Consider the following 15,299-nt stretch of genomic DNA (forward strand, 5'->3'; position numbering starts at 1 on the left):
TGATCAACAGTGTAGCATCCAAACTCGTTTTTTTAATACAGCTCCGTGTTGTCGGGTGGGGAAGAGGGGGAGATGCAGGGAAATGACAATCAAGCATATCAATGAGCCCTAAGCAAGGCAGTCAGTCGCCCAAATCTAGGTCAGCGGGAGGCAACTACGCACTTTTTGGGAGGGGAGGGGGGGCGGCACTTGTTACAGGAGGAAAATCAAAGTTGGTTTTGCATGACAGGATAAGAAAGTGAAATGTTGCGATATTGAGGATGAATTTCAAAAGTTGAAGCCTCGCTTTGGTTGATAAATTATTCATCCATCCATTTTCTATACTGCTTCATTTGGGGCGAGCTGGAGTCGTTCCAGCCTTCCAACAAAAATCCAACAAAACATTCGGGAATGTGTTTTTAAAGAAAATAGCGCTAGAAGAAAAGAGTATAATCAAACAGTTTGTGAAATTTGTGTTAGCACTAAGTTAGCGGAGGCAGCAGTTGTTTTGAAAACACAAGGTGCAATTCTTGACAGTAGACTTCCATTGGGAGTAGGCCTATAAATAATAACGGTAATAATAATGATAATTAAAAAAATTTTTTTAACAGTTTGAAGACTTTTTTTTTTCCAAGTAATTGTTCAATTGGTACCATAAAGTCCTTATGTCTCAAGTATTAGCTCACAAATTAAAGCAAAAAATAAGCTTGTATCTAAAAATTATAATAATAATTATATATTTTTTTAAAGTAAAGTTTCATTTCATTCGTTTTATAAAAATAATTTTGTTTTCCATGTCCTTTATTTTTTATCTCATGGCTCGAGGGGACATTGCAAGACTTTCCCTCAGATGTCCACTAGGGTGAGCCAAATGCCAAATTGTATCATGTAGCACATAATTGAGGTTTTGTCATCACTCTGCCTAAAAAAAACAAAAAACTATAAAAACTATTATGTATTATATTACTTCATTACGTACACCCAATTTTCCATTGCAAAGTTAATAATGATACACTTTTGATGGACTACGTTTAAATTCAAACATGATCATTTTTAAAGGAAGACGTTCTGGTGGAGCTCATGAAGTTTCCCGGTGACTCAATTGACTTCAAATCACACCAGAAAAATAAGAGCTAAAAAAAAAACGTGAGAGTTACAAAATATGTTTATTATTCATATAAACAACTATCAAATTCTATGGATTGGGAGACAACATAAAAAGCAATATCAAAACACATAAAAAAAAAAGATTAGTATTCTCTCCTTATTAGAGGTGCACCCAGTAAAGTTTTTTTTTTTTTTGCTCTGGTGATTCACCCTTTTTCAGTCAAACTGACAATACTGTATATTATTTCCTCACGCACACACAGACACGGTTCCTCATACACACAAAACTGCACAGATGATTCATTGGCAGTTTTTGGTGTGACAGTGGAACAGTGGAGTTTAATTTGCTCTGCAGCCAAGCTCGGCTGACTCCATGCGTATTGGGACATTGGGGGGTAGGGGGGGGGGGGGGGGTTGGGGTGCGGCTTGGAGTTCGGATGGAACAACAAACAACTAAAGTCATCATGATGGTGCCGTGAGTCATGGATTTTTAATCATTTGGTATTTTTAGCTGACGCGTGACGCAACGTGCGCATATGTTGCTTGGTAACCTGTCGCTCACTTTGCACCAGCTTCAAACATAAATTCAGTTATGAGGATTGTATTGTAATTAAATTACTTTAATAAACTTTTTTTTTGCACAGTTAACTATTTTGATCTGTCATTTATATGGGGGTGTAATTCTACTGTCGACCACTAGATAGCGGCACACTTAGTTTGAGATGTTGTAAATTTGAAAGAAGAAGAACGAAAGAGTATTTCGGCAGCCGGATTTTTGCTGAACGTCATCCGCGGTAATCCTGCTTTTTACGCCGAAAGAAATCGATGGCTGCAGGTTCATTTGGTAAAGTATGTCTTTGGGCATGGTTATTGATATACATTGTGAGATGATATGTTTGTTAAAGTGGATTTGGTTATTGCGAACTTAGCACTAGCTAGGACGAGACTCGTACAACAAAACAGGATGGATATAAGATGGGACCCAAAGGCTTTAAAAAAAAATAAAAATACCTGGGTACTGCTGTTGTCCAGGGTACGGCGAGGGATTCTGAAGGTTAGATTAGTAATTTGTGGTTAGTCAATCGACCACCGTTTTAGAGTGATTGACGGTACGAGCATGGTCACAGAACCAATTAAACTTGCAAGTCAAGGTAGCACTGTACTTTACATCTCCCGGTGCGAGCGCGAGGACTACTCACGAGTCCTTCCCCTCGGAGGAGGTGGTGAGCGAGGAGCGCTTGGCCGTCCCGTAGAGTGCGTAAGGAGGAGTGGAGGAGGAGGGTAAACGTGGCAGAGTGCATGTGGAGGGCGGACCGGGAAGTCTTTCGGAGGGGCAGTAGCCTGGCGAAGAGGAGCGGGGTTTGGGACCCCGGGCCAGCGACGACGTGGACGAGCCGGAGAGGGGCGATGTCCTGGGGCCGTAACCCAGGACGCCCGTGCTCATCAGGAACTCCCGGGAGCCGTACGCCGGCGGGGTGGGTCCCCGGGCGCACTGCGGTCGTCCGGGGTCTAGCGGGAGACTCCGCCGGCAGGGGATGTCGTAGACGCAGGCGTCCGGTCCGTACAGGGCTTGGGATCGGGTGTGCAGGCGCAACATGCGCTCCCTGTCCTCCATTTCGCGCCGCTCATGAAGGGACGCCATGAGGGCTTTGGAGAGACCGTCTAAGCGGGACGACGCAGCGGCGGACTTCTGAGGAGTCAAACTCGCATCCCGGAGACTTTCCCGAAGACTTTGGGTCTTCACAGGGAGACCCGCTGGGCTGAGATCCCTGGACATGAGGCCCTGAAAACCAGGCGATGGCTCTCTTTGGATGAACCCCGGGAAGGAAGGGGAGGGGTCCCGTGACGAGAGACCCTGCAGAGAAGGCGACGGGTCTCTGGGCTGAGGGGACTGTCGGGCGACGCCCACAAAAACAGGGCTGTAAGAGTGAGGGCCAAGCTGCACCGTACCGACATCCGGACCCAGGCTCATGAAGTAGCCCACCGCGGGCGCCGCTCTGTGGGGGCGACACTGAGGGTCCACGGTGGTGATGAGGTTGTCGTAGGAGCTGCTTCCGGCGCCACTGTGGTTGGCCTGGGACTTGGCGCTCATGTGGCGGCCGCCGTGTCTGAGGCTGAGCGAACGCGAGCTGAGCGTCATGGCCCCAGAGAGGGTGGCGGCCTGCAAGGGGGGCAAGGAAGGGGGCAAGGCTCCCCTCAAGGGGCTTCCGTTGGTGTCTAAGCGGAGGTCCGGACCTTTGCTGTCTCCCGGCGGATCTGAGGTCTTCAGTAGCTACACATTAAGGACCAACAATGCTGCTTAGACTGCAAGCCGGGTCAACAAACATGTGCCACCAGAGTTGGAACCGATCCCAGCGGACTTTTCTGTCGCCAAAGTCAGCTGGGATGGGCTCCAGCTCAATGGCGGATAAACGGTACAGAAAGATGGAGAGACGAGCACCTGCTCCGGGGGAATGGGTGACGATCCTCTGGAGATGGCTTCCAGGACTGGTCGCAGCTGAGGCACAGTGGGAATGGAGACTTGGATGATGGATTTGGTGTGGTGGCCCATCTCTGAAGAAGTGAAAAGAAATGGATTTTTACTCTACTTTGCCCTGCCTCCCATTTATTTTGCATGTAATCCCACTGTTGACCACTAGTGTGCAGCATGCTTGAGTTTGACACTGTCAATTTGAGAGAAGAAGAATGAAAACAGGAAGTATATCAGATCAGCCTCGTTTTTGCTGAAGATTACCAAATGTCAATTACTCTTCAATCCTACTTTTTACATTTACAGAAAGCAACAGCTATAGGTCCATTTTCTAATGTACATCTTTGAGCATAATTATTGATGCATAATGTGAAAAAAAAAAAAAAAAAAAAGATTTGGTTACGGCAAACAAATACAGGGATCAGTACACTACTGTGCTACTTTTTGTGTTATCTATTGCTCTTGCTCTCAATATGTTACATTTTTAAATGTGTTTGTAGTATTTCAAAAGTTCATTTAAAGACTTTAAAAACACAAACCTGGGAAATATTCAAACAAAGTATTTCTATATTGCAGATTTCACTTATTGGGAGGATTAGAGAAGGCCTTGCTGGCTCTGTACCTTCCATGGCAGCTAGGTGGCTTTTCAGCAGTCTGTGTTCTGGTTTGGGTGGCAACGGGGGCGGACTTTTCTGTGGTTCCGGTCCAGCGGCGGCTCTGTTGTGTTTGCCGTTGTCGTTGATTTTGATGGACAGCTGCCTGTCAAGCTCCGGTCTCAGGAAGGGAGGCTGAATGTGGATCACAGACTTCTTACGAGGCCTGGCCGAGTACCTAGGGGGAGTCACAAAGGGAATTTTAACGGGCGGAAGGGAGGCTTGAGGTGACCATTTTACCTTGAAATTGGATTGCATTTGAAATATTATGATAAATTTAAAAAAAAATTTTTTTTTACACTATTACAACACTAAAGTTGAAATATGATTAAAACAAAGTCATAACATTATGAGAAAAATGAAAAAAAAAATACAAAAAAAGAAAAGAAAAAATATCAGTTATTTTACTCAAAGAAGTAATATTACAAAGGAAGAAAAAAATTATGATAGAAATATTGTAAATTATTACAGAAGAGTGGTCGAAATATTATGAGACCTACGCTGAAATTTTACCAGAATAAAATAATGTTACTCAAAAAAATATTCCTTTTTTAAATATTATTGAAAGATGACACAAAAAAGGTAGCACACTTCGGGGAAAACGTTTCATTTCACAATGATAATGTAAATGATTCCAAGAGTGTAGGTTAAGTTGAAATTTTACGGTTCAACAAAAAAACAACAACATTATGACAATAATGTCAAAGTGCACTTATAAAGTCATAATATTATGAAAAACATCCCAAGTATCCCAAAATCACCTTGGAGAGATTGGACTGCACACCAGGTACTCCAGATTGTTGCAACAACCTCGCGTGAACGGGTTTGCTCCTCCCTGAAACTTCCCGGTCACCTGTCGGAACATCAGAAGCATAAATAAGCCACTGAACCACAGTGGGCCGACTCCATCCGTGTCATTTCTATGTGAAGTGCAGAAATGGAGAAAAATGTAAACTAGTCGAGATCTGAGTTTGGTTCCAACTTTGACCAATAGGGGGCAGTCTATATGTACTATTCGTGATTCAGGCCACATTTATTTTGCCCACTCCTTTACCACTAAGTACTGACTTGCTCATTGGTGGTGCGACCCCGGGACACCAGGAACAGATGGAAGCCCGTCAGGCCCAGAACGGGGAGGAGAAACAGGCCCGATATGCTGATCACGACCAGACTGTTTGCAACGCTGTTAAGGAAAAGCAGCCTTCCGTGAAGTAACTTGACTTTGTCTCCGTGTGCCTGCAGGCAAGGATACGTGACGGTGCAGTGCAGCTTCCACAGCTGGTCCGTGTGGTGCAGAACGAAGACGAGGCCCAAGCTGAACACGCAAAGCATGTGGCCGGTGAGGGACAACAGGAAGAGGAAGAAGTAGCGGTAGTTGCGCCTCCCGATGCAGTTGTTCACCCACGGACAGTGGTGGTCAAAATCCTGCACGGTGACACAAAAAAAAGGGACATATTAGGGAAAGTTGACTTTTGAATGGCTGCCATAAAGTAATGAAGTAGAGTGTCATAATTTTAGTCAAGCAGCAATTTTACCTAAAAAGAAAAAAAGTCATACATTTGCCAGGGGAAAAGTCACAATTAAAGTCATAATCTATTTTCCATTCCACTTATCAAGGAGCAAAACGCACTAATCTTACAGCATTGTGCAGTTTATTGAAAGATCATCCTAATTTGACACAATCTAGGTAATAATTACACCGGAAAAGTAGCCCCAGTTTTAGACGATAAAACTTTATAACAAAACAAAAAAAGTTCTAATTTAATTCAATACAAGAAAACAAATCAAAAACACATTTACATGATTCGTTTTTTTTTTTTTAGATGATTAACTCATTCACTGCCATTGACGGTTATAAACGTCAAAAAAATAATTTTAACTATTTCTATTAGTTTAACATTTTTTTTCTACTTTTCTAGATTTTTTTAATTGCACATTTAGACCAGATATAAAATTTGTGATTAATCGTGAGTTAATAACTATTGAAGTAAAAATAGAAAATAAATTAATCGCCTGAGTTAGGTGATTAAATGTTTTTATTGTAATTAATCGCATGACTTCACTAGTTAACTCACGATAAATCACAAATTTTACTTATTTATTAGTTACTTACTTATTTATTTATTATACTCTTGTTAAACTAATATAAATTGTTCAAATTAATTTTTGATGTTTATAGCCGTCAATGGCAGTGAATGAGTTAAAGTCATAATTTTACAATGGAAGAAAGTCCTAACTTCGTCGATTAATGTCATAGTTCTACCCGGGAAAAATTGCAGAATTTTACACAATTAAAGTCGTAATTTTACGAGCAAAAAGGTCTTAATTTTACACGATTTAAGTAGTCATTTGTAAAAGATTACAACGTTACAGTCAAAATTTTAATTTTATACAATTGAAGTCAAATTTTACAAGGAAATGAAGTTAGAATTTTACATGCTCGAGAAAATAATTTTACAAAGAAAAATATTCATAATTTTTAACCTATTTAAATCATATCTGGATAAGGAAAATGCACAAAATTTAAAAGATTTTAGCAACAAAAGTGAGTAATTTCAACCAGACTGTGACAAGTGGATGTACATGAAAACTGTTGGAAATTTGGAGAAAAAAATAGCATTCATGTGTCTCCAGATACATATTTTACAGTACATTTTTTGAGGACAACTTTTTTTTTTTTAATACCACCATCCCAACTCTCTGAGAAATTGAATTTCCAGCGAGGCTCCAAAAATCGTGAGCAAAGGATTAACCTGATTAATGACATCTCTCTCTCTCCCTCCTTCTCGCTCTCTCTTTTTTTTCCAACCATTCCCCCCCGCCTCCCCAACATAACAATAATACAAGCCTACTGTGTCTACCTCACTTGTATTTTTTTTTATTCATTAGCGAGTTTTGTTCATCCCATGACCACACTTTTTTAACTCAAAACACTCCTATCTCAATTTAATTAAAAGGAATAAAAAAAAAATTGGGGGGATGTGCCTGCCTTGGCCATATGGGGGCAGTATGAGACAGATAGGCGGATATACTATTATTCAGTAAAAGCTAATTGGTGTTAGCGTTAAGCTAGCAGACTGAAAGGCTAAATTACGGTTTATGATGCAAAGCAAAAAAAAAAAAACGTCAGAATGACGGCTTGTACCTTGTAAATTGGGCCGATAATAATATGACAATAAATATATACAATACTTAATATTAACACTATAATATAAATAATAATAGCATTGACTTGACGAACCTCCACGCAGCGATCGCACACGCTGCAGTGCGAGCATCGTGGCGGCCGGTAGAAGTGACAGGAGGCGCACCACTTCATCCGCACTTGGATGCCCCTCACGTCCACGTTCTTGTAGAGGGGTGCGCGGAACTCGTCGTCCTTGTCCTCGTCCTCGTTGGCTGCCGGTTGACAAAAAATGATAGCGGGAGGGGTTCAACGTCCGACGCCACAATTGGGATTTCCATCAGTTTGCTCACTCACCCATCGGGAGAACGCCGGCGTCCATAAACGTCGCCATGGTGAAGTTGGCCAACACGAAAAAGAAAAGGACGGCGCAGCACGGCGGCACGGCAGGGCAGATGGTCACTGCCAGCCACGGGCATCTGCAAAATCACCGAAAAATATGAAGAATTAAATTGCCATGAAGAGCTCGAAATTCACCCAAAATGACAGCTTCAAATCAAAATGGCCGACTTTTTCCCAGCGTCACTGTCATGATAGACATAGCCACACAAATTTGTGTTGAGCCGGTAAACTGGTGTCGGGGAGCTCAGGGCTAATTATTTATCAAAGCAAACATGGTGAAGCAGCACTTGGCTGTTTGGCTGCACACAAAATAGAATAACAAAATGAAGTCAAATCCAGGTAGAAAACCCCCCAAAATGGTGAAGAAAAACTCACCCCAAAAAATAATAATAAATAAATTAAAAATAGGTGAGTTTTGTTTTTGCTACATTTTTCCTGCATCCGGCACACTATCCAGCCACAATAACAAATAATTTCCCCACTCAAAAGTGTGCCTCGCGAGTATTCATCTCCCGCTCAGGTTGAGGTTAACGCAAATCAGGTCCACAACAAAGACTTGGGGGGGGGGGGGGGGGGGTATAATCTTCATCCCGCTTATTCCCACGGCAGCAGCGCCGGATCCCAAAAGTAATTGTTTACAGTGAAAGATAAGCGAGTATTAGTGCGTGTTCATCACTGCTCCCACATCAGGAGGATTAGCAAGGGACGGGGGTCCCTCCGGGCTGCGGCGACACAATTATTTTCACTGGAGATTAATCTGTTGATTATATGCTAATTGCTTATTGTGGCGCTTTTTGTTTTAAAAGGGTAGCGGATTAAAAAAATAAGGAAAACAACGCAATGATAAATATAATTGCTCAACGAGCGTACTGTATTTCCCGTTGCCTCATTATTGTGGCGTGTACATGAAAGTGCACGGTGCTTTGATGATGTCACCGCCGCGTGAGATTAGACGGCGGATCTGAGTAATCAGGTTACACAGTGGGAGTACGAAAAGGACCTCCGGGAATGTTCATAAATGTAGATTGAGATGAATAAAGTAGTCAGAATATTAGAAACGACAAGCACAATAATAAAAGTACAGTACTGTTAAGTGAGTAGCTGTCCATCAATCACAAATGAGCACGGGTGCTATATGGTGAGGTAAAGCAGTGGGGGAGGGGTCCCCATTGCTGATGCCATGCCAGATGCAAACCCACTAATCCCCCCCCTCCCCACCGGATTATCAACTCTGGATTACAGGCCCTTTCTGACAGTCCATTGTGGAAACCTTACAGTGGATCGGGCAGCACCGCCGTATATCCTGTGTCACTACACTATACCACATATACAGGATACATCATTGCTCATTTATTTTTTGGGAGTGGATTGATGTATTCAATAGAGGCTTCATTACATCATCGAAAAAGATTGATAAAATACAAGGAATGGGGCAAATAGGTTTAAAAAAAAAAAAAACTAAAGTGGAAATCATTAAATTCATGAAAAATTGCAAATAATTACATTTGTGTGATACACATTTTCAGTGCAGATAGATAGATAGATACTGTAGCTAGCTATGTAGCTAGCTAGCCTGCTACTACAGATAGGTAAGTAGGTAGCCTGCTAGCTACATAGCTAGCTCGCTAGATACTGTAGTTAGCTAGTTAGCTAACTACGATAGATAGATAGATAGATACATAGATAGATAGATAGATAGATAGATAGATAGATAGATAGATAGATAGACACATAGATAGATAGATAGATAGACAGACAGACAGCTACTGTAGCTAGCTAGCACGCTAGCCTGCTACTGCAGATAGAGATAGAAGATGATACTAGATAGATATGAAACAATAGCAAAACAATTGCTAGTTGCTGAAAATCGAGACAGAAAGAGGACAAGACTAGATAGAAACACTGCCGTCTCTAGTACTAGATAGCAGAAAAGTGGGCTTGAGTGATCCCAATCGAATGATCTGTATTGCAGCTTGTGCTCGACTGTCACCTAATTGGATCACGTCGCGGCCGTGTGACAAATCATTGGACTGATTTCTTGAGGACCAGATTATAATGAGGACGGAGGGACGGACGGACGGACGCCGCTGGGCCCACCCGGAGACCATCTGCACCGCAGGGAAGGACACTTGATTACGGCAACAAGACAAGCCCCGCCTAATGAAAAGAGCCCGGCCGGCAGAGCTGTATTAAATCACTCGCGCACGGCGTAAGCTGCTCACGCCGCCCTCATCCTCGCAGTGGGTCAGTGGCACAGCAGACAGTCAGTCGAGCTGCAAGTTGGTCAAATAGTGTGACTCTTACATTAATGACATCACCGCCATGTTGGATAACACACGCGCGCACATGCACACTGTCCAGTTAATATTAGCGGCTAATTCAGAGTATATAATAGCATTAGCATTTAGCATATTATCATGCTAAAATCGGTGATGGTGCTTTCCTGGACTTTTTTTCTTTCTTTCTTACTCCTGACTAAATTATCCTAGAGTAGGTTAAAAAATAACCACAATTTGAGTTACCGGCCATTACCAAGGTCATTTTGACCCAATTTCTTTTTTTTTTATCCGATTTTTCTGGGGTTGTTTTCATTGGGTCAAATTGACGTACCCTGACTCTATTCTTTCTAAACGGGCAAAACTAAAGCCGGACATGTCAAGAGAGTTATCTTTCCTATTTCCAATTTATTTTGGGCGCGGTGGGGCTTAACATTAAAAGAAAAGAAAAAAAGTTCAAGGACGGTCCACAGAACAAAAGCAGGAAGAAGACAAGGAAGAGTCAAGAGAGCCAAAAATCACGTCTGCTCTTCTCATACAAACACATCTGTCCATATGAGGGTGGGCTGGTGGTGGAAGGATTTGAGTGCGTGAGTATGTGCAGATTTAACAAAAATCTACAAGCAATTATATCTGCATCCGCACCATGCCAAAGTCAAAGATTCCAGACTCAGTTTTCCCAGATGGGGGGTGATCACATGGCATTGACCAGATCCTAATCCTCCTGCATTTTCCCAACCTGCTGTCACATTCCAATGGAAAAAAAAGGCCCGGATATACTGTATATATATAAGAGAAAGTGGGGCAGTTCAAAGGTCACGACAGAGTTGAGCTGGTGAGCTGGGAGAATTCATTCAGTAAGCCAATAGTGGCCACGAGCAGGGTGTTTGTTTCTTTGTGCCGGTAAAAAAAAAGAAAAAAAAGAGGATATTATGCTGCACTGCTCCCAATGTGTGTTAAGTAGATATTCAATTTTTTTTTTGTCCAATCAGATTTTAGCCTCCAACTGTCGCCATGTCAATCTAATCTTCCCTCCGCTTCCAGAATCAGTAGTTGTCCCATGTAGCTTAAACTATATGAGCAATGCCACTGTTTCTTCTTTAACTAAAATTTCAAATTGGTCCCTCGATGACATCATCATTTTTCCATCCTCTGATTGGCCGGTCAAAGCGGAATTTGTAAGAGCCAACTTTGAACAGCAAAACACGTCGGACGAGATCTGCACGTTGAATGTATTTAATAATCAGCACCTCTGGTGATTAGGATTTAATCAGGTAAGTCAAAACTGACGGCTCAGGGACCAAACGCACGGCCCAAAACTAATTTACACACACCACAAATTGGACTCTTTCCAACCTCCCGCCACAAATAGGTCAAAACGTGGCTCCAAGGAACGATTACAACCTTTACGCCAACCGTCACAGTTCAAAAGTGTACTTTTTTTTTTATGTTTAAATGTGTTTAGAGGAGGGCTGCGACTGGGAAGGCATCTTATCAGTAAAAGTGTGCTACATAATTGTGAGTCCTCGGGGCAGCCCACTGACAGCCAACCAGGTCAGTGTCATGGCACACGGGCGGCATATGTTCCGATTTGTGTGGGGACACGTGATAATTAAAGGAGGAAATTAAGAACTGAATGCAAAAAACATACTGTAAATGGATGAATAAATGGGTGGGTTGGTGGATAATTGCAGATAAATGTAAGCTTACTAAAAGACGGCTGTTGGATGTAACTTGGGATACGCCATGTGCTAATATTACAGCCAAGGTGCGCATCAGTCCTTCTCAAATAGGTCATAGAGCAATGCAAGGAGCATGTGACCTCAGGGAACTTTTTGTTGTTTGTTTTTGCCATATTAGAATAAAGTGTAATACCACATCCACTACAGTAGGTGGCAGTGGTGCTTTCATTGTTTTACAATGCAAAGGTGTACTTACAAAAAAAATTGTAGACATATTAAAATTATACTATTTATACTCGTGTGTGTGTTGGGGTCAAAAAAAAAATCGTATTTCTTTGGCGCTAACAAAAAAACAACAACCCTGTAGGCTACTACTGGCAATTTTCACTGACAATTCCGAATTTGTCACCAATCAAAATGGCGGTCAACTCGCAGCATTGGACTTTGAATCATTGTAATTTGATTTGAGGATTATTTTTTATTTCAAAATGTGATGTCATTTGACTGCACTAAAAAATCTGCCTAGTTTGTTAGTATGTTAGTCTCAGGCAAAGCAATACAATATGTCGTTTGTCTACCAACATGTAAAAGACGCATTTGCATTGCGTTGCGGAAATTTCAAAAATGCCCGGATGTTCGTAAATTAGGACAGAGAGAAAGGAGGTTTTTACATATTATTACTTTTCAAAAGTACATTTGTATTCATGTGTTTTACAAGTTGTGGATTGCAGTTCATATATAGCCTCCAAAATAAGGTTAAGGTCAATTTCTAGGTACATTTTTAGTAGGCTACTCGGGTAGCCCCCCCACCACCCCAATTTAAAAGAAGGAAAAAGTACCACTAAATGTGGAAATGAAATCGCGTCAATTGCACCCCATAAACATCCGATCCCAGAATAACCCCCGGAAGACAAGTCAGTCAGTCACTCACGTGAAGACGAAGAAGAGTGAGGTGGAGCCCACCAGGAGGCAAGCGGCGGTGCACACCGGTATGAAAGCGGACGCTCGGAGCGAGTCGGCGCCGCTGCCGGCCATCCTGTCCGTGCGGCGTCTCCGGTCCATCCGTCCCCTCACTCAAGTCTCAGACCGGCCGCCGGCGCGCGGACAAAGTCCCTCGAACAACAACATAAACATGTTCAGATGTGTTCCAGTAGGAACGTTCACAACAAAAAAAAAAGAAACAGGTCGTGAAAAGCGAAGGAGGAAGAGAGAAAGTCGAGTGTGTGCGCTCGCTCGCACTGGAATCATGCCGCCCTGTGAGCGCCTCAAGCCGGTACGCCGCCTCCGGCTCAGCCCGAAGGTGGAGCTTTCACCTCGCGGGTGACGTGAAAGTTTACCACGCAGCATTTGCAGCCCCCGCGGTGTTATTTTTATTAACTTAAAAAATAAAATAAAAATCACACCGTTTTTACTTTTTAATGACTCCATTAAAAAAACTGTTTTTAAAGAGAACAAAAAGGTCTTCATGGGTCGACATTTAAAAACATTTTTTTTTTAGGTCGTGACATTAGAACACACTCAAAAAAAATGCTGTGTTTACCTAACCCACTCGTTGGGTAGCTGTCGATTTTGAACATATTGTTGGGTTACTTTTACCCAAGACTGGGTTCATTATTTTTGACCCAGCAGGTTGGATTTCAGCAGGCTGAAGATCTGAAGTTCAATTCCTGATCAGGGTCAATAAATGGGAGTCTGTGTCGACCCATGACAGGGATTTTATTTTATTTTTTTAAATCACAGCTATACTGATAACCCAGTAACAGTAATTTATTGGTAGCTTTGCCTTTAACTCAGTCAATATGGGTAGTTTTTACCCCTTTTTGGATCAAAATCTTGACCCAATGTGCTGGTAAAATAACCCAGTTTAGTCTCTTTTGGAACCAATTTTTGGGTTAGCTAATACACACAATTTGGGTTACTTTTAACCCAGCAGTTCTTAAAATGTACACCTTTTAACCTGCTGGGTCAAAAATTGGACTGACCCAGAATCTTGTTACTGGATTGGTCCAATTTTTGACCCAAAGTGGGTCGTGTTTGACCCAGCAGTTTTAAGGGACAAAGGCAACTATTCTATTAGGTGAACAATTTGGCTTTCGGTGGTAAATGTTGGTCTGTGCTTCAGTCAAATGTGACCCAATTTCAACATTTACCTTGTTTTAGTAACAGATGACAAAGCGGTGTTTGCAGATGTCGTGACTAGGTGAGGCTCCCTCGGGTAAAAGCTACTCTAAGGATGTGTTCGCTACAAGCTGATTGGCACGGAGGCGTCTCCCGCTCGTCTATAAAAGTCCAAAAGTCCGATTCGTCATCAATTCATCCTTCCGAGAAGTTAAGTCAGCAGCTGCTTCGCAAGCATGGACACGGAGGAGTTGGTTGAATCCGTCATCCGAGCGCTCATGTTCCTGGCGGGGGTCATTGGTAACAACTGGTTGGCCTACAGCTCCATCCCTTCCAGGAGATCCGGCATCTGCACTAACGACGTGCTCTTCATCAACCTGGCGGTCTCCAACCTCATCACCAACTTCCTGGTGGACCTCCCAGACACCATCGCCGACTTCGCCGGCCGCTGGTTCCTGGGCAAGGCCTTCTGCGGCATCTTCCGCTTCTGCGCCGACCTGTCGGAGACCAGCAGCATCTTAACCACCTTCTTCATTAGCGCCTTCTGGCACCAGAAGCTGGTTGGCTCCCTGAAACGAGGCGGCGCCCCCGTTAAGATGGACAACTTGGGCCTGGTGCTGGGCCTGCTTGCCGGCAGCTGGGCAACAGCTTTGGCATTCAGCATTCCGCACTTTTTCTTCGTGAACGTGAGGGCGACCAACGAGAGCAAGGAGGACTGCGTGGACGTTTTCCCGGACGCCGTCTCCAGACAGACCTACGATGTCTTCTACCTGACGTTGGCCAACGCCCTTCCTCTCGCAGGGATTTTGTTCGCCAGCGGTCAGATCGTGGTGACGTTGCTGAAGAACCAGCAGCGCATCCGGTGTCGGAACGCCAAACTCGGCAAGGATAAAGTTCTCGAAGAAGCCGTCAGGACAGTTTCCGGGCCGAGCGCCGCCTCACCCAACCACGTCTACACGGGCGTGCCCGCATCCGTTTCCTGTCCGGATGCGGGCAACCCGTCCGTGGCGCCATGTAAGGTGCCGTCGGGGATGCCCAACGCCAGCTCCCAAGTGCGGGCGGCCAAAAGCGTGGTGGCGGTGGCTAGCGTGTTCCTGGTGTGCTGGCTGACTCATCTGCTGCTGCGCATCACCAACAACTTCCACACCTCCTCGCTGGTGGTGGAGGTGGCCAGCTACATCGCAGCCTCCTACACTTGCATCATACCCTACATCTTCCTGCATGGAGTCAAAAAGCTCACATGCACGTGCAAAAGATAGAAGAAAAAAAAAAGCAGTTAGAGGGCATCTCAACTGCAACTCTGGTTCACAATGTCCTTAGTCTGATTTTAATTTTTTGTTCTTTTTTTTTTATACTTACGTATTATCTACCAATCATGCAAAAGAAAATCATTAAAAAAATAAAATAAAATTCTGTGTGATTTTTTTTATTTGATTTCATCCCGGACAAGACGGAGAGTGATATAAAAAATACAATTTAAAAAAAGTA

The 15,299-nt window shown here is 43.2% G+C and overlaps 2 protein-coding genes and 1 long non-coding RNA gene across 4 annotated transcripts; 2 read left to right on the forward strand and 1 right to left on the reverse strand.

Annotated features, from left to right (window-relative positions):
- Nucleotides 1-1,058: 1,058 nt before the first annotated feature.
- zdhhc8a (zDHHC palmitoyltransferase 8a) lies at nt 1,059-15,022 on the reverse strand. The gene is made up of 9 exons (XM_086097578.1): nt 12,625-15,022; nt 7,691-7,812; nt 7,451-7,608; nt 5,462-5,634; nt 5,278-5,380; nt 4,971-5,062; nt 4,179-4,387; nt 3,527-3,639; nt 1,059-3,358 (listed from the first exon to the last, which is right to left on the reverse strand). Exons 1-9 carry the CDS (start codon nt 12,753-12,755, stop codon nt 2,282-2,284), a joined length of 2,178 nt encoding a protein of 725 aa, XP_085953704.1. The 5' UTR covers nt 12,756-15,022; the 3' UTR covers nt 1,059-2,281.
- LOC147161666 (uncharacterized) lies at nt 1,842-5,712 on the forward strand. 2 transcript variants are annotated; one of them, XR_015097319.1, is made up of 2 exons: nt 1,842-1,930; nt 5,452-5,712. It is a non-coding gene; the product is annotated as an uncharacterized LOC147161666 (long non-coding RNA). The 2 variants fall into 2 exon arrangements; XR_015097320.1 differs by having other exon boundaries at nt 1,844-1,935.
- On the forward strand, nt 14,048-15,070 carry ora5 (olfactory receptor class A related 5). Its single transcript, XM_086097579.1, has one exon. The coding sequence runs from the start codon at nt 14,048-14,050 to the stop codon at nt 15,068-15,070; it is 1,023 nt and encodes a 340-aa protein (XP_085953705.1).
- The last annotated feature ends 229 nt before the right edge of the window (nt 15,071-15,299 follow it).

Source organism: Leptonotus elevatus, chromosome 15, assembly GCF_054856555.1.
Source record: "Leptonotus elevatus isolate MCC_2025b chromosome 15, RoL_Lele_1.0, whole genome shotgun sequence".
Lineage (NCBI taxonomy): Eukaryota > Metazoa > Chordata > Actinopteri > Syngnathiformes > Syngnathidae > Leptonotus > Leptonotus elevatus.

Bases quoted from the DNA above. Each gene is read 5' to 3' on its own strand.
- zdhhc8a (XM_086097578.1), bottom strand. From the start codon at position 12,755: ATGGACCGGAGACGCCGCACGGACAGGATGGCCGGCAGCGGCGCCGAC. The intron at 5,381-5,461 runs GTATCCTTGCCT...CGTTGCAAACAG, and splicing joins AAGCTGCACTGCACCGTCAC to TCTGGTCGTGATCAGCATAT. The intron at 3,359-3,526 runs GTGCTCGTCTCT...CTTAATGTGTAG, and splicing joins CACCCATTCCCCCGGAGCAG to CTACTGAAGACCTCAGATCC.
- ora5 (XM_086097579.1), top strand. From the start codon at position 14,048: ATGGACACGGAGGAGTTGGTTGAATCCGTCATCCGAGCGCTCATGTTC.